Source organism: Colossoma macropomum, unplaced genomic scaffold, assembly GCF_904425465.1.
Source record: "Colossoma macropomum unplaced genomic scaffold, Colossoma_macropomum, whole genome shotgun sequence".
NCBI lineage: Eukaryota > Metazoa > Chordata > Actinopteri > Characiformes > Serrasalmidae > Colossoma > Colossoma macropomum.
In genome coordinates, this window is record NW_023494809.1 from 31,296,318 (window position 1) to 31,315,101 (window position 18,784).

At 40.5% G+C, this 18,784-nt stretch overlaps 2 protein-coding genes across 2 annotated transcripts in view; one reads left to right on the plus strand and one right to left on the minus strand.

Annotated features, from left to right (window-relative positions):
- Positions 1-18,784, plus strand: part of acad11 (acyl-CoA dehydrogenase family, member 11) — a 146,952-nt gene that overhangs the window by 60,780 nt on the left and 67,388 nt on the right. The gene's annotated exons all lie outside the window — the stretch shown is intronic.
- Positions 1,453-3,223, minus strand: ackr4b (atypical chemokine receptor 4b). The gene is given in 2 exon segments (XM_036558812.1): positions 1,453-2,916; positions 2,918-3,223. Coding segments are annotated over 2 exon segments (1,155 nt in total). The 5' UTR covers positions 3,221-3,223; the 3' UTR covers positions 1,453-2,064.

The window sequence follows — 18,784 nt, forward strand, 5'->3', positions numbered from 1 at the left end:
CCTGGTTCTGAGTCTAGCTGTCATCAGCCAGAATAACGTCCCCTTGGAATTATGAGGTTCCATCTGCATTCTGAGCAGTTTTGAGAGATTGAGCTTCAAAGATTTTGCATTCCAGATAGCAGAACTGATGTGGAACACGGCTCTTTAATCCATTAAAATGACAGGCACCCTAAATGTGTTCTAAATGTAAATATCAAAATCCTGTCAGATTTGTATATGAGGTTTTTTTTTGGAAGAGGTCAAACACAGATAGAACCTTCTAATCCTTAGAACTCACTTTCTGCTTGGAATTATAAGGTTCCATCTGGCAGAACATGAAAAGAAGCAAAGATTTTCAAGGAACACAAACGGTTCATTTGTACAGAGCGTCTGCATGTATCAGAACGTTAAATTTAATGCTTTCTATTACATTTTTATGACATTTATTAATATTATGTATTTATTTATTATGACATTTTTTCATATATTAGGATAAATCATCTTTTTCTTATTCAAAAAGCACTGCAGATTAAATATGATGGTCGGTGCTAAATATTTTGTCCACTGCAGGGGTCAGTCTTAGTTAGAAACCATTCATTGCCTTTAGTTTAGACAGAAACCTGCTACTGTAATAAACTATCCCAGCAGGTCAGTGTAGCCGGTCAGTCTGAAGGCTGTGTGAGGTTTTGTTTTATATCAGAAACGTGACTCTAATGAGCCGAAGTGTCTCATTTTAGGAGAAAGAAGAAAATTAAAGATGGATGGAGAAATTAAATTCATATGTATGTTGTAATTAAGACCCCCATTAATTCATATGTTCACTATTTAACAACCATTTAAGTCTTAATATTTTATACCATTTAAGACAATAAGACCTTTAAAGAAGCAACGATTTCGTGTTTTATAAAGTTTTATAAGCAGAGCTTGGTCCTCTTATTTGAAGTGCTGATTGGCTCGTGGATTTTGTTTTCTAGAGTCTGAAAATGAACGCAAAACACCTCACAGTATGTTAAGATTGTCACAGAATAACAATCTGAGAATAATCCAATTTTGACATAAATGTCAGAACCTCATAATTCCAAGGGGACGATAAGCATAGTGAGCTATAAAGCCGCACTACATCTGCCTTCTTAGCCACGTCCTTAACAATGCAGCACAGTCACGTTTAGGCACTCGTGCTTCATAGTGGCAAAGTATAATTTATGAACTCAGTCACTAATATGAGGAGACCCGTAACAGTTTACAGTCCTGTTAGAATATAAAAGTGGATTTTCATTGAATTGTTAGTCTGTATATATTCTTCCTCTTCCTGTGCTGAAGCGGAGTGAGTACCCGATTGGAAGTTTCAGTATTTAAGTACCTTTCATGTCCCTACACTATATATCAGAATATAAAAATCAAAAGCTAGTTGTGGTTAATCAGCACTCTCCATTTACCACACACAGCCCCAAACTTCTAACACCACAATCCACATTTCTTTACCAAAGTGCTTTAATATAGATATATTTCTGTACAATGTCTGTTTTTTATATAGATATATTAAAAATGTATACAAAACACAACTTCTAACAAGCTGACAGTCCTAGATACCTTAACTTCTGACACAGGTACATGTAGTAAAATATTTTGTAATATGCTTACATTTGTACTCATGCTTAGATAACAAAGGAATGATCAACCATACTTGATCAGATTTCTTGGTATGCTGGTGTTTAACTCATGATGGTGTGTATGATGATCTGCAAGGGCCCGTATGTGGCCCCACCTCAGTACCTCATGCTCATAACTGCATAGCTTACATATTAGTTTTATAGTAGTGCTGAATAACTTAACTGAATAGCAAGCCTTACGATTAACCCCACAGACCCAACAGAGGATCCCGAGTCTTAAAACGCCACCATTTTGCGATCGGTGTTCAATGTAGGTACGGAATGATGCACCTTAGGGTGTTGAAGTGCAAAGGAGCAAAAGAGGTTAGTGACTGAATAATAAACCCACAGTTTAAGAGCTTAGGAAAGTACTGTAATCTGTAGTATGACACGATGCAAACTGCAGTCCCTGGTTGTCGGTTAGCGAGTCCGTGTTTTAGATGGTGAAGGTGCTGGTGTCCATGTCCTCTGACTCTTCTGACTGTGCATTACTTGTCGTACGTGGTCTGAGTGAGATCTCCACCGTGGGCTGTTCGGTGCCCTGCCGGTAGCGTCTCCCGGTCTGCCCACAGCGCTTGGCGATCTTCAGCACGTGCTCTTTGAAGGACGAGCCGATGAAGATGTATAGCACGGGGTTCAGGCAGCAGTGCGTGAGGGCGAGGCTCTCCGTCACCTGATTGGCCCGGTCTAGGCCTTTGCTTACCTCGCAGTCCGTCACAACAGCGTAGATGACATCCATCGCCCGCACAAGCTTCACCACGTTATAGGGCAGCTGGGTCAGGAGAAACACTCCGACTACAGCTATCAGCACTCGGAAGGCCTTCCACCGCTTTCCTCCTCTCACCCCGGAGGTTGCCGCCTGGCTCAGGGCCATACCGACCCTGCAGTAGCAGAACATCATCACCAGGAACGGCAGCACGAAGCTTAGTGACACCTCCAGAAGCTCCAGGGTGGCCTTCGCTGGTCTCGCCAAGCTGGAAGGGTACACGGCCCTGCAGGCTTTACGCCCGTTCGAGTGGTGCTTGACCGTGGCCAACACCATGTCCGGCAAACCAAAGATGCAGGCAGCCATCCAGACTAGCATGCACACTATCACCCTCTTCTTGCGTGGGTTACCTGCAGATGGGCCGGTGGAGCCTTGGGTCAGCGCGTGGTAACGGTCCACACTAATGCAGGCTAGCAGCAGCATGCTGCAGCTGAAGTTGGTGGCGTAGAGGGCCGAGGTTATCTTGCAGGCGGGCACGCCGATCTCCCAGCCGTTGACGGCGTCCGCCGCCCAGAAAGGCAAGGGTCATGAGGAGGAGAAGGTCGGCGAAGGCCAGGTTAAGGATGAAGACATCCGTCAGCGTTCTCAAGCGCTTGCGGGATAGGTAGACGAAGACCACCATGGAGTTTCCAGCCAGGCCCACCACAAGCGCTAGGGTGTACACCACAGGAAGGAAGATACCGGCGAAGGAGCGAACTTCCTGTTTGTCGCAGACCGTATGGTAGAATTCTTCGTAGTCCTCGTCTTCATTGTAGCTGTGGTTGGAGCTGTGATTGTAATGGTCATGGAAATGGTCTTCAAAGTCGTAATCTGGATGGGAGCCCATAGTGACCTGAAAGAAAGAAGAGGAACGTTTGTTTGAAACTGGGTAGAGTGAAGCACATTCAGTTCTAGTGTTTATGGTAGTTGTAGTCCTTCAGGTAGTTAGAAGAAATTCAGATGTTTGTAAGATCAAGAAGAAATTAATAAAATGACAGCACCAACCACTGGAAAAATAAAGACCACATGATGTACAGAATGCCCAAAACTTGTTTAGTTTGAGGCTATAAAGTGAAATAAAAAGAAAGCAATGGTTTTAACTGTTTGCCGCTGAAAAAACAACAAAAACAAAGACACACAAAAATGTTTTTGGGTTCAGAAGCTGAGTAACTCCTCCGCTTTGGGTAATAAACTACTTCACTTACTGAAATTTAGTACTGTCAGCACAATATGTACATTCATGAGATCCTGCTATTGTGGGTTTCCTCCCTTTCTAAGGGGGTGCAAATAGCGCCCCCTTTTGGGAACTTTTATTTTCTGTCTCTGCGTTTTCATGTTAAAACACTAATTTAGGCGATATGGCACAAATCTAATATCATGATACTTCAAGAAGTTTTCACGATAAATGATCACAGTGTAAATTTTTCCTGACACCTTTGTTACCATACTGGGTCATACTTTTGCAGGATTTATCAGGATAATGATATATATTGTTATATAACGTCGGTGCCATCTGCGCAAAACATTTACATCCAGCTCTGCTCTAGTGGACTGTGCTGACCAAGAGCTGTGGTAGGGGAAGAAATCCTCCTTCTTTACCCTTCTACTTCGAGAAAGACTTGGAATTTCTCATCACATTTATTTTGGAGAACGTGGACTTGAATGCCGGCGCTTCGTTTCGTGTTGTGAAATGCCAAAATACAGCACTGCCTTTGGAGACCTACACTTTTGCAGTATTTGGTTCCAGCTAACCAAACCTTATCCATCCAATCACAGTCTTCAGAATCATGAGAACAGTCGTCCTCTACATGATGAACTGATGAACCTTTTTTTACAGTGTAGGTCAGGGGTCACAACCCAAATGTTAAGAAGAGCCATTTTTTCCTTTCAACAAAAATCAAACCACTTTGGGAGCCACAACACTTAATGTCCATTTTACCGTCTTGGCTGTAAACGTGTCTCAGTATGTGTTAATGTACTAGTATAGACTAAAACATATAATATAAACAAAAACACAGACTCACTTTGCTCTGCTTTAAGCTTCAGCTAAGCTACAGCTGCTTTTCTCGCATGTCCAGCAGGAAACTTTTCCACAAAAGTAGAACAGTTTCTCGTAAAATGTCTCTCAATGTTCTACCTTTTATGAGGCTGAAGTCGCTCATTCACCAGCTTCTTGTTCGATTTTTCGCGTTCCGCAGGAGAATTCAAACGAGAAACTGGTGAATGACAAGCTGACTGCAGCTTTGCGACTCCGGAAACCAGCTGGAACGATTATAAATGCTAATAAGTCTGTTCGTCTCCAGATCTTAAATCTCTCTCTTTGCCGTTTCGTTAGCTACTAGCTAGGCGAGACTGTTGTCTGTGTTGCTATGGTGACCAGCAGTCTGCGCTGATCTTCAGGGTTAAAGGGTGAATCAGCAGTTCTACATTAACTCCAGAGTTTAAGACCATTTATTGTTAAACTGTGTTGAACGATCAGCAGAGCTTTATTTTACTGTAAAGGAGGATTATTTTATTTTTACCTACTAATCTAATTCAGCTGTGGAGCCACAACAGGACAGTAAAAGAGCCACATGTGCTTTACTGGACCATGCAAAGCAGATTAATACTGGACACAGCCCCAGAGGCTGGAACAGAAAAACATTTATTACGTTCGTCTGATGTCATACACCATAAAGATGGACTTTTTAATATGATCTCATTAACTTTTGAACTGTCTTTACTTTTATGAGAGGAAAGATCTTTCTTTATTTCAAAAAGCTTCGCTTTCGCTTCAGGCCAGATATTTGTTCTGTTTAATAAACATTATCGTTATAATCTCTGGAATCATGGGTTTGTATGTTATCTAAACAAGTGTCAGCACCTCAGAAATGAGAAAACGAGCACATCTGTATGTAATAAAGTCGACGTAATGCGATTGGATGCCGTTTGGCGTAATGACCCGGGCGGAGGACGAGGCTCTCTTTTGAGGTTTCCAGTTATGATTTGCGTTCTCTGTGTTGTTTATTTATTTATTTATTTATTTATTTATAGGAGCTTTGGGATTTCGGTTTCTCTTTCCGGCTCAGTGCGCACCATAGGGTGCATCGTATATTTATATGTTTATTATTCTGTTTTTCCTTGAAGGACCGTTTGTTGATTTAATGTGTTGTCTCAGGGCCGTAGGGTGCAGTGGAAACATTTGTTTTCCTCATGGAAGCAGGTTCCATGTCAGCTTGGAGAAGGAATTTAAGGCAGTGGTGTTTTGACAGACGGGGTTTGTTGCCGTGGGTGAAGAATGCAGCGTAATGCGAGCCTCCGGCGGAATTTGGCCAATAACGTCATCCGCATCACAGCTGAGGGGGTAGATGAGGATAACTCGTAAGCCTTTCCTTTCCGGCCTTTCCTTTACACTTATCTTAGAGATTTGTTATTTCAGCGATGCTTGGGCTCGGTGGTAAAGTGTCTTAAAGGGCAACTCCACCAATTTTTCTAAATATCTGCATAATTAAACCGTTAAGATTCAGGGAAAGTTGTTCAGAGTGGTTTGATGTGAAACGTGTCGTTCCACAGAATGGTGGCGAAGGGAACCAGGCGTCAGAAGACTTGCTGCATCTAAACACTCCCTCACAGAAAGTTTTACATGGAACTGTTATAAATCCATGAATCCAGACATTGTTATACAATTTTGAGAACATTTTTGCTTCATCTTTTGAAATATATTTATGGTGCGGAGGTGCATGTAGAGTGTTGTGAGACCACGAAGAAATGTATTTATTTATTTAGTTAGTTTTTGTAGATTTATCACCCTTTCACCACTATTTTACCATTTCATATAAAAAAATTCAGACATTTGTAGGTTCTCAGGCTGTTTTGGGTGATAAATAAAATGGCTGTATTCACATCACACACTGGTTCCTATCATCAAAAAAATAAATAGAAATACAGAAATAAATTGAAGTATCAATGGGTCAGTACTGATCAAGTTTGATTAGAACTTCTTACCTACAATTTTCTCATATCTAACATCCTGTATGTCCAGCAGGGTCAGTAGATTATCAGATCTGACTCATTTTATTGCTGTTCATTGGCTCGTCTCACAGATCTTTCCACTGTAACATGTAAACTTGTTTTTGCTTGTATTATAACTCTGCTGTCTGGTGCAGCCAAGAGGAAGATGGGTTCTCCTTTAGAGTCTCGGTTTCTCGCAGTGTTTCCTCATGTTCATAGGGCTGCATCGAGTTCCCTGAATATAAGCTTGCACTGCCCAAAGTGCTGTCGTGTCAAGGGAAATGATCTTACAACCCTGTAATCAAAATCAGACTGAAATGACGTGCAAATCGTTTAATCCCCATATTTAATTGAAAATAGTACAAAGACAATAAATCAAATGTTGGAACTGAGGAATGTTTGAGAAATGAGGATTGTTTTTTGAAAAATATCTGCCCATTTTGAATTTGATGCCAAAAACACATTCCAAAAAAGTTGGGACGGGGGCCTGTTTACCACTGTGATTCATCACCTCTTCTTTAAACAACACTCTGGAAGTGTTTGTGAACTGAGGAGACACTGCTGTAGATTAGAAAGTGAAATGTTTTCCTGTTCTTGTTTGATACAGGATTTCAGCTGATCAACAGTTCAGGGGCTCATTTGTCATATTTTTCATTTCATAATCCACCAAATGTTATCAGTGGTGACAGGTCTGGACTGCAGGCAGGTCAGTTTAGCACCCGGACTCTTTTAATATGGAGCAATGCTGCTGTAATACATGCAGAATGTGGTTTAACATTGTCTTGCTGAAATAATCAAGGCCTTCCCTGAAAAAGACGTCGTCTGGATGGCAGCATATGTTGCCAAAGCATATATATATCATTCAGCATTAATGGTGCCTTCACAGATGATCACGTCACCCATGGATCTTTGTTTTTTTATGTTGAGAAACGTTATTCTTGAATTGTTGCACTATTTGATGGTGCAGTCTTTCACAGAGTGGTGAACCCTCCTCATCTTTACTTCTGAAAGCCTCTCTGAGATGCTCTTTTATACCCAATCATGTTACTGACCTGCAGACAAATAACTATTTACTAAACACTCTTTAGTAAAGTAAATGATTCTATATAGAACAATGAACACTTTGCATGATTAAAGCGTTCTTTGCATGGTGAAATGGTTCTTCACATTGAGAATGTGCTGTAGATGGTTCTACAGCACATTTTTGAACAAAAGGGTTCTTCTGTTGTTCTATTGTTATTGTCTACAGCACATTCTCCATCAATCTGATGAACCATATCATGCAAAGTGTTCTTTGAGTGTTCATGGTTCTATATCTTTTCTTTACTAAAGAAAGTTTAAAGAACCATCTTTTTAAGAGTGTAAATAAGTTTACAGCAATCATAAAATGAGAAATATTACATATATTGACTCTATTTAAGATAATTTCACTTGACAAGATGCCACGTTTGGCAGCGTATTGGTGTTTTGGAGCTCTGATCTGGTCTGATTGTGTCTGTATCTGTGTGTCTTGATACTAACCAAGCACTGCTCAGGGCTTCTAGTTACCTAATATGCTGTTATTTGCATTTATTTCAGAGGATAAATGACGTTGTGGTAATAGACTCTTTGGACCACACCTAGCGTTAAGACTGATGGAGAGCTTAGCGTGAGCTGTTACAGAAACCAGTTCTGCTTAAGAAGCGTGGGACATGTAGGATGTGAAGTTGTGCAGTTTCACAGCTTTAGAGAGGGGAGTGTATTCCTGCCAGCGTCCCCCTCAGTGAGCCCACCAGAGATCTGCATTTCTGAGAAGCTGCTTTTTCACAAGGCGTCTTTTGAAGTGCCTTGTAGGTAAAGTTGAACTGAATTGATCAGCTTTTACTCCGTTTGCACACCAGGTCTGGTCTCCTCGTCTTCTGGTCTTTTATTTTTATTGGTCCTCCAGTCGTTTCATGACCTCACCCTAGTCGGGCTGTAGAGCGAGTGGCTTTGCTGTAGGCGTACAGGACATTTCTGCATGTGGTAGAATTTCAGAGCTGTTGATTTTTATGTTTATTTTCCAGTCCCTACAAAATGTGCTCTGAGTCACAAAGTCAGCAGTTAGACATTGTCGTCCCTGACAAATGTAACTAAATGCACCATATATCATGTGAAAAGGGCGAATCTGAAATCTGCCCACTTTTTTTTTAACTTTGTGGTTGTGTATCTGTCACCTTCATCTTATCCTGGGATTTATGGGAGTGTTTTGTCTCTACAGATACACATTGTGTTATGTTAGCATTCCTCTCCTTAGTATAACTGATTACTGAAGTTTCCAGTGTCTGTCAGTCAAGGCCAGAGCGGCAAACAGGGCGACAGTGTTGCCTTATTTTGATAAATGTCTAAAAATGTGCCTAAAACTGCTGTTCCAGCCCATTTCTTACATTTTTCCTGCATGTTTTCTCCCTTACAGCATTTCTGTGGTTTTATGTAGCAAACACAGTCGTAATTTTTATATTTGTACATGACAATGTCCTAACCTCCCTTCATCCCGTTTTTGTGACTGTGCTTTTAGGACTGGTGTGTGTGTATTCATGCTGGGTTATAAGCAGAGTTTATAACCATACAAGACAGCCAATATATAGTAGAATAGAGTATATTCAGAGGTGGGAGCTGTAACTGTTAGTGCTCTTCGTCGCTCGGGGTGCCGGGAATCACTTAAGTGTAATCTCAGTCGCATTTCTTTATGTTTTATTATTTTCTACTTTATTTGAATTATGCATTTGTGCATCTTTCCAAAAGCCTTTCTGAGGTGCTGGATCTCACGATGTCATAAGCTGCATTATTATCTAATGCTTTTATTTTTCTGTTTGTGTAAAGCACTTTGAATTGCCGCTGTGTATGAAAGGTGCTAAACAAATAAACTTTCCCTGCTTATTACAGGACTATCTTAGTTCTGGACGTTTTACTTGTTTTGAGTGATTTAGTAAATGAAACCGAAGAAATGAAATAAGCAAAATTATCTGCCAGTAAAGTGAGATAATTTGACTTACTAAATCACTCAAAACAAGTAAAACGTCTAGAAATAAGTTACACACTTAAAAAAAACTTTAAAACCTTATATAGTAGAGTTTTATATATTATATATAGGCTGCAGGGCTTAAAAAGATGCTTAAATATGAGGCACAGCTCCAGAAGTCAGTATGTACATTTACACAGTTGACCTGAGATTAAATAACACTTTTCCTTTATGATTCTCTGATTTTTCTCCTTTTATCCTGTTTCATAGTCGCTCTGCGTCTGTAAAACAGCTCAGCACAAAACCATGTTTTCAACATTTTAAATATAAAACAATATTTTTAAGAGGTTTAACTGAGGAATTTGTATAAAACAGATTCATGTTTACTTTTTATATCATTAACGTTATACTACATTTAAAAATCTGTATTTTATTTAAACAATGAATTTGTCTCAGAGATTTTGCTCACTGGTGTTATCAGGACTCTTATTTTACATTTTAACACAGTATTTTCAGCTCTATTAAACTGCCTCTTTGGGTCGAGGCTCATCAGAGAGGAAGCGTCTCAATGCCTGAGAAGGCGAGTCACACTGGCTCACTATATTTCATTAATTTATTAATAATTTTGTTTATCAGGCAGCTCAACTTCTATCTGTCACCTGTGTTTTGTGCTTTAATGGCTGGGTAATTAAAATGTAGTCAAAATAATGACAAAAATCATATTTATTACTGATTTTAAATAGTGGCACAAGGTCACCTGATCAGCCAACGAGTCAGCCAGTTTACAGAATCCTCAGTTTTAACCAGAAAGTCACTGGAGTCACCGTCACTGGAGTTACACCATATTCATACAACACCAGTGACTGTAGAACATGTTTGGAATTCAGCTCCTTTCTGCATATACGATAATAGGAGATGTTAATGTACATGATATATATGCGCTTATAAATTCAGCATGACTGGGCGGGGCTAAACCGAAGTAGGCAGGACAGGCAGGTATATGTAAATGGTTTGTTTTTTTCCATGACATCACAAAAACAATGAATTATTCAAAATGGGCCGTTTTCTTAGTTTCCATATATGGACGGTATAGAATGGGGACTGAATGCTCTGCTATTCCTAAAAGAAATAAATCGTGATAAGGGCTCTTTAACAGTTCACTCCCAAGGTTGAATTATAATCAAAGTACCCAGTAGTTACACAACCAGTCCTCCTGCTGTGGTTTTGGATACTGATATGAATGTGAGTCATGCTTCGACCATCTTTCCACCACATAATAAGCAACTTTGGCACCAGAAATCTGGAACTGCGATTGTTCTGCTGACCGTCAGCCCAGCACTGCAGCTTCCAGTTCTATGGTTTTTGATATTCGCTCAAGATTTGAACCATCAGGATGTTTTTCCTCTGTCTTTGGAAACACTCATAGCTGAGCCCAGTGGCAGTTTAGTGTTTTACTGTTCCAGGTGAGGATAAAGTCACCAAGCACTGCTGCCTGACCAAGAAGTGCATTAGAGTGTAAACTCTATGGTCTGTTGATGTGCCTGTTGCTATTTTTTAGAACTGCTAGTGCCGACTTTACACCAAACGACGTTTAAAGCCATTTCACTGTCTCACATTCCCAATGTCGGAATAACATAATGTGAATCTTGTTAGATTGACTGTCTTTAATCATTTTTTTTTCTCGTTTGACGTGACAACAAAATCAACCGTGTTTAATATTAAGTCTTAGTTCATGCAAATAGTGACATGCCAGGGGTGCAGAGAGAGAGAGAGAGAGAGAGAGAGAGAGAGAGAGAGTGTGTTTAAGGGAGAAAAGGCAAATCTGCTCCACTTTAAACCAAAAATCATATAAACCTTTAAATGTAAACTGGCTGTTTTTATCAGGTCAGGTTCGCTGAGTGGAACAGTGGTGTAAGGAAATGTGCAGAGGACTTTAAGAATGACATGAAGAGGCATCTCTATTTTTTCCATTTTTCTGCTTTCTGTTTTTTTAACAAACACCCAGTAAACGATGCTGAATCTCTGCATGTTTTGTTGGTGTGTAAATCTTTACGTTAAATAAAGTAGCTGCACATTTTACAGGTTAATTAAAGAATCCTGACCGATGATCTGCCAGAGTATTCAGCTCTCCAGTGAACTGGGCAGAACCCCAGATCTTTACACACCCAGCCAATGTGTTTTCCCTTCTGTACCAGTTCAGAGCGCAGACGGAAACGGGTTTCTCTGCTTGTAAACTTCCACCAGGTGCATGATGGGAAATAGTCTCAAACATAGTTGCAGTCTTGTAAATAGTGACCCTGGAGGTTTTTCAAAATCGATATTGTCTTTCGATGTGAGGAGGTCAGACTTTTCAAAGTCTTCTAGTGTACGAACAGCATAAGGTGACCAAAGCTAGCTACAAAGCTAACGTTAGCATTAGCATTCATGCTAGCCCCCACAGAATCAGTTTTGTCGTATTGTTACGCCTGACTGAGAACGCTATAAGCTTTGTTTGGCTCTACACACGCGCTTGTGTGACTGTAGTCATTTATGTTGGTGAGCACAGGACATTGAATATGTTACAGTGATGCGCCGAGATGCCCACTGTGGGCAGATGCGGGTATCTGATATTTTGTCATGCCGATGTGGATGATCTGGTTACATAAGCAGTTATAAAAGATAGAAATATGGACTAAAACTACCGGCTTAGCGTTACAGAGAAGTCTCATTAATTTCATTTGTTTCTGTTTGGATACAAACACAGTAAAATGGATCAACTGCAGACAGTTTAGCGCAGCAGCCGAGCGTCACCTACATGTTCTGCTCTTCCCGAAAACAGCAAATACATCAAAAATCGGTTTAAAGTATCGGTCAAATCTGAACATCTGTCTGATGCCGATACTGATATGGTTCTGATATCATCCCTGCTACATTATTTTGTCAGCACAAGAAGTGTTAAGCTAAGATACAGTGCTGTGAAAAAGTATTTGCCCCCACCCGATTTCCTTTATGTTAATTTTGTCACATTTAAATGTTTCAGTTTGTCCAGCTGATCTTAATATCAGATAAAGACAATTTGAGTGAAGAAGAACTGCAGCTTTTAAATGATCGATCCATTCATTGACGATAAAGATTTATTCAAAACCTATTTAACCCATGTGAAAAAGTAGTATAAAGTGAAACTTTAATAGTGTTTATTTAATACATCAAACTTTTATTTGAAGGAGGAAAAAAAGTAAAATTAGTTTTTTCGTCCCTTTAATATAAGGCAGTGTAACTTTCAGTAAAGTAATGTTTATTCCAAGTAATTTTGGCTCTGCTGGTGCATTTATTACATGAGATATATTTGCATATATATATATATATATATATAATTTTCCCAAATACGCATAACTTTAAAGTTTTATTGTGTTGAGAAGGCAAACTGACAGTGTCCTGACATTTATCTGGCCGCTTCAGTTTTCCATAAAAAGGCTGGAATGCCAAGTCCAACTACACAGCTCAGAGGTCTCTCTCTCTCTCTCTCTCTCTCTCTCGCTCTCTCTCACTCCTTCTCTCTCTCTCTATCTATCTCTCTCTCCTCCAACCTGGAATATATCAAGTTGCACTTGTGATATCAGTCCAGCTGATGTACGTGGCATCTTCAGTGCTCAAAAACAGGATTAGCGGTGTATGTGGGAGAGAGAGAGAGAGAGAGAGAGAGAGAGAGAGAGAGTGAGTAAGTGAGCGAGAGTGAGTGAGGGAGAGGGAGAGAGACATAGGGAAAGAGAGAGAGAGAGTGAGTGAGTGAGAGAGAGAGAGGGAGAGGGAGGTTTAAAAAGCAGCTGTTTTCCATCTCATTTAGATAAGACGACAGAACCACATGTGACAGGTTCAGTCTACCTTAGAACCGTCAGCTCTGCTGTGTTTGGATCCCTGACTGTGTTCAAAGAGCCTCTCAGAGCAGCAGGGCTGACCTGGGATCAGACTCCTATCCTATTTACTGTGACCCTGCAGGCAGGAGCAGGTTCTAGATCAGCGCTCCTCCTCTGAGAGGCTTTGTAAAGTCAGGCCCAGATCTGTTCATCTTCTCTGGGGCTTTTGATTTTTGCTGCTGCTTTTAGTCTCTAAAGTGGTTTATTTTTATTGCTGAAGAGACGCTTGGCGGCTCGCTGTGCTGTAACTCTGATGACTTACTCTGATTAGGAATCCCTAAACTGGTGCGTTCAGAGTTCAGTCAGCTTTGAGGGACTGTTGTGTCTGACGCACAGAAAAACAAGTGGTTTTAAATATCATACCTGATACTGATAGCAAATTTCTAAAATCTGCTCCCTTTTTTAGATGGTGCTTTTTAGTTATTGTTATTTTTGACTCTTAGAAGTTACTGGCAAAAGCATGTTTTGAAAATATTGAAAATGTGAATTTTTATTCGTGAAATGTTCGTTTTATACCACATTTGGGTTTAGAAGCGGAGGATGAGGTTGTTTATTTATGCCACGTTTAGGCCTGACTGACTCTTAAATCTGATAGAAGCACATTATTTTTTGTTGTTTGTTGTTTTTTGTTTTTTTTTCACCATTCTCGTATCGTTCTGCTAACCACTGGTTGCTTAGCAACACCAATACTTGCTTGTCTGTCAGCTGCTGGATCAATTTTTTTTGGTGAGAGAAATCGCCAATATTAAAAACGTATTAATCTTCAGCTCACATCTGATCACATCTGATTACAGATTACATCATATGAAAGGGGAACTCCACTGATATATTTAAATTTCTGCATAATTCAGTGGTTGAGATGTAAACCAAGTCATTTAACTTTACAGTGGTGGTGATGGGAACCAGAAGTCACAACAAATACAGGCATTTTATTTACTACCCAAAACCTCCAGTTAACTCCTGTGTCTTCTGAGGTTTTGTGAAATAGTGGTTCACCCTGTATCTCTGCCATAAACGAATTTACGTTCTGGGCCAAAATCTTCTCAGAACTATCATAAAACAGTGTCTCAGTCATCAGGCAGTGAATTCATAACCATTTCATGTAGGAACTTTCTGTGAGGGAGCTTTTAAAGGTGGACGTCTGGTTCCTATCACCACCACTGTGAACAGTTCTGACTCGGTAAGTTTCTCTAGAACAGAGCGTTTCACACCAAACCACTCAGAACCACTCTGAACTGCTCTGTTTACATCACTGCTTAATTATTCAGAAATTAAAAAAAAATGGTGGAATTCCACTTCAACTGATTTGAATTTGGCATTATTTTTGTGTACAGTCTTGTTTCATAGGAAAAAAAAATCTGGACTTTGAAACAAACTGAAAAAACTTAAAACAAAATGTAAATTGGATGTAAATATAATTTTCAATGCAACTGTGCACTTGAGGCACTACAGACAGGAATGACAAACTTTCTTGATTAAGCAGTAAAGCACTGAAGTTCACCTCGCCTGCATCGTTCTCTGAAGTGCATCTTCACAGTGAAATATATATTTTAACTGTAACTTCATTCAAAGGCTACGTTTTTGATTTTTGGAAGAATATGCAAACGTATTTTTGATTAGATCACGTTTTAATATCTAAATGTAATTTTTGGGAAAACTTAAAAATACAAACACAAACATTCTTGATTGAAAAATGACAGTGATGAAGGTGCTGAAGGTTTATTGTGATATTTGTTGTTTTAAAAATTGACCCTATTGATCTGTAGTGTCTCACTTTCATTACATTAAAACAGTCACAAAGGTATAATAATAAAACGATCGACACTTAATACCAGTTAGACTATTAAAGTACTGTAAGAAAGGCTCTTCTGTTTTCTGCTCTGGTCACAGAGCGATACGTCTTGTTTGTTGTTGCGGCTCTGACACGATCCATCAATGAGCTATAATTCCTTTCAGAGGGCCAGTTACACCCTTCAATTCAGTCAGAAGCAGCTATCGCTGTGCAAACACTGCACAGAACACTGCACAGAACACTGCACAGAGCACTGCACACAACATGGCGCAGAACACTGCACAGAACACAGCGCAGAACACAGCGCAGAACACTGCGCAGAACACTGACCACACTGAACACAACACTGCACAGAACACTGCGCAGAACACTGTGCAGAACACGGCACAGAACACTGCACAGAACACTGCACAGAACACTGAACACCACACTGAACACCACACTGCACAGAACACTGCACAGAACACTGAACACCACACTGAACACCACACTGATCACCACACTGCACAGAACACTGAAGACCACACTGAACACCACACTGAACACCACACTGCACAGAACACTGCACAGAACACTGAACACCACACTGAACACCACACTACACAGAACACTGCACAGAACACTACACAGAACACTGAACACAACACTGTGCAGAACACTGCGCAGAACACTAAACACCACACTGCACAGAACACTGAACACCACACCGCACAGAACACTGTGCAGAACACTGAACACCACACTGAACACAACACTGAACACCACACTGCACAGAACACTGCACAGAACACTGAACACCACACTGAACACAACACTGAACACCACACTGCACAGAACACTGCACAGAACACTGAACACCACACTGAACACCACACTACACAGAACACTGCACAGAACACTGCACAGAACACTGAACACCACACTGAACACCACACTACACAGAACACTGCACAGAACACTGCACAGAACACTGAACACCACACTGAACACCACACTGCACAGAACACTGCACAGAACACTGAACACTACACTGAACACCACACTACACAGAACACTGCACAGAACACTACACAGAACACTGAACACAACACTGTGCAGAACACTGCGCAGAACACTGAACACCACACTGCACAGAACACTGAACACCACACTGCACAGAACACTGTGCAGAACACTGAACACCACACCGCACAGAACACTGTGCAGAACACTGAACACCACACTGCACAGAACACTGAACACCACACCGCACAGAACACTGTGCAGAACACTGAACACCACACTGAACACCACACTGCACAGAACGCGGCACACAACACTCTCCACTCACACTCAAACGCAGGTTTGTTTGTTTCTGATGCGGAAACACTCTCAAAGTGATTTGGGAGGAAACTTGTCGTGGTCTGAAATGCTCTACCTGCTGCTCTGCAGAGGCTGCATGTGGTTCTTTTGACCTTTAGATGTCATAAAAGCTGAGTCACAGCGTTCAGGACTTTGGCTAGACTTTTACAAGCTAACTCAGCAGAGCGCAACCACAGCATGAAGACCAGGCTGTGTAGAGTTTATACGCTGAAACCTCCCGCTCTTTGATTTTGATCATTTCTCACTCGGGTCCCAGTTTCAGGACATTTTAGCCCTCTTCTGAAACCTGAATGCTCTTGTGGTTACTTTTCAGTTAAGAAAGAAAAAATATCTGCAAAGCTTCTGATGTTCTTCTCCATCAAAGTGCAGGATTTGCCTAAATAGCGAGTGCTTAACTATTTGAATAACAGGTCAAAGGTGGATTAAACACAGGTTTGAGTTCTGATGGGTGCTGTCATCAAAACAAGGGCACGAATGTGTGGGTTACACGCTTAAAAAGGCTTTTCAAGGGTTCAAGATTGACGTTGGAGCAATAGCAACAGTGACTGCGTTTACATGCACTTAATAATCCAAGTAGTCAGATTTCTGCAGTTTATCTGATTATTCAAATAGTCATGTAAACAGCATAGTCTGATTTCTTAGATCAGAGTAAGGTCTAGAAATCCGATTAAGAAATCTGATAAAGGATGGATTTTATCTCAGTAATCAGATTTCTCAGTGCTGTAAACTCTTACTCTGATTTCTTTCGGATTTCTCAGTCTGAGCATGTGCGAAAACAGACGGCGGTACCGGAAATAAGTGAGCAGCGTCGCCGCGAGACGCAAATCACTTTTGGATCGACACTGAAACCAAATACATTCTTGACGAAATGAAGGATTTAAATGTTCTTCATCTTCTAGACGATGTTTGTTCATATTTTCAGGTAAAGTGACTCGATGTTTCAAATAAAAAGCTGCAGCACGAAGTTTGAGTGTTACGTTTACGTCACGTCTTCTTCTGTGAGTTTATTGGCTGGTTTCAAAGCAGAGATCTGATTACTGTCTGACTCATGTAGACCTGAGTTTCACATTATCTGTTAACTCAAATGCATGTAAACACGTTGATCAGATTACTGACAAAATCTGATTTTCTGCAGTCATCGGATTAGTCAGTGCATGTAAACACACTCCATGTGTTTAGTGTCTGAATCATGTCTGGATAAACTTTGGCCAGATTCCACTCACAGTTTTCACTAAAATGTGTCCCTAGTTTGACCAGATGAGATCCGTTTTACTTTTGTTTACTTTTCTCCCATTACGATATGAGTCCACAGGCTCAGCTCGGACACTTTCATCAGCCCAGACACAAGAAAGCTGTCAGTCTGGGGAAATTCCAGCCTCACGTCTCCTCCATCTTTCAGTACGTTGTTTATTCTCTCACCTGCTAGTCAGCAGACGTGCCTCTGCTCGTGTAAAGGTATACGGATAATGTAAACAGTCCATTAACACTCATTTTCAATGTGGTCAGATCCACATTGTGTGGTTTGAGTGATCCAATGTCGACTCTACCTAATAAGCAACATAAGCAGCTGCTTAGGGCCCTGCTACCACCAGGGGGCCCCCTAACAGCTTCTGGATTATTGCTGTACCATTAAGTTGTCCAAGATGCTTGAGTGAGGGGCAAATAGTAACTGGTTAATTACGTGTCAGAAAAAGGCGAGAAAAACCTTAAAGACAAATATATGATTTTTGCGATGTTAACATTGTCATTTGTTTTGGTTTGTGGACAACAAGAAGTAGTGGATTTGGGGTCTGTCTAGTGAAGTGGGTTCATTATTAAATTTCATTCTCATTAATAAACCTGAACTAACCAACACAGCCGTCATTAACTCGTTTACAACAGCGTCTCAATGAATACATTTACCAGCTTCTTTAATTTACATGTATTCACCTCAACTCAGCACAACCAGTTCACGGATTCAGTTCAGGTACATTTCTCGTTCATCAAGGTACAAACAGTGTAAATGTTCCCTCAAAGCTCCAACAGTGGTTTTAAGGTCTGATTGTGAACCTTAAATAAGTGTTTCCAGGTGAAAAGTTCGTATTTGTTCCTTTTCATAACCGAATGTTTTAAACAGAACAGTAAAATAAAAGCCTGGAGACGAGACGGGGTGTGTGGAGTCAGTACAGCTTAGAACATATCATTTCAGTGGATTATGGTTCAGTTATGTTCCCTGATTAAAGGTACTGAGACGTACCCTTGAGGGTTCCACCCCAGTGATGAGGGGAACTGCCCCAGAGACAGTTTAGCACCTTTATTTCTGAGAGTTACTGTAGTTCTAAATAATACAGATCATCTCAAGGGATTGCAATTATGGTAATTATGTAATTGGAGTGATTATGTAATACTTGTGAC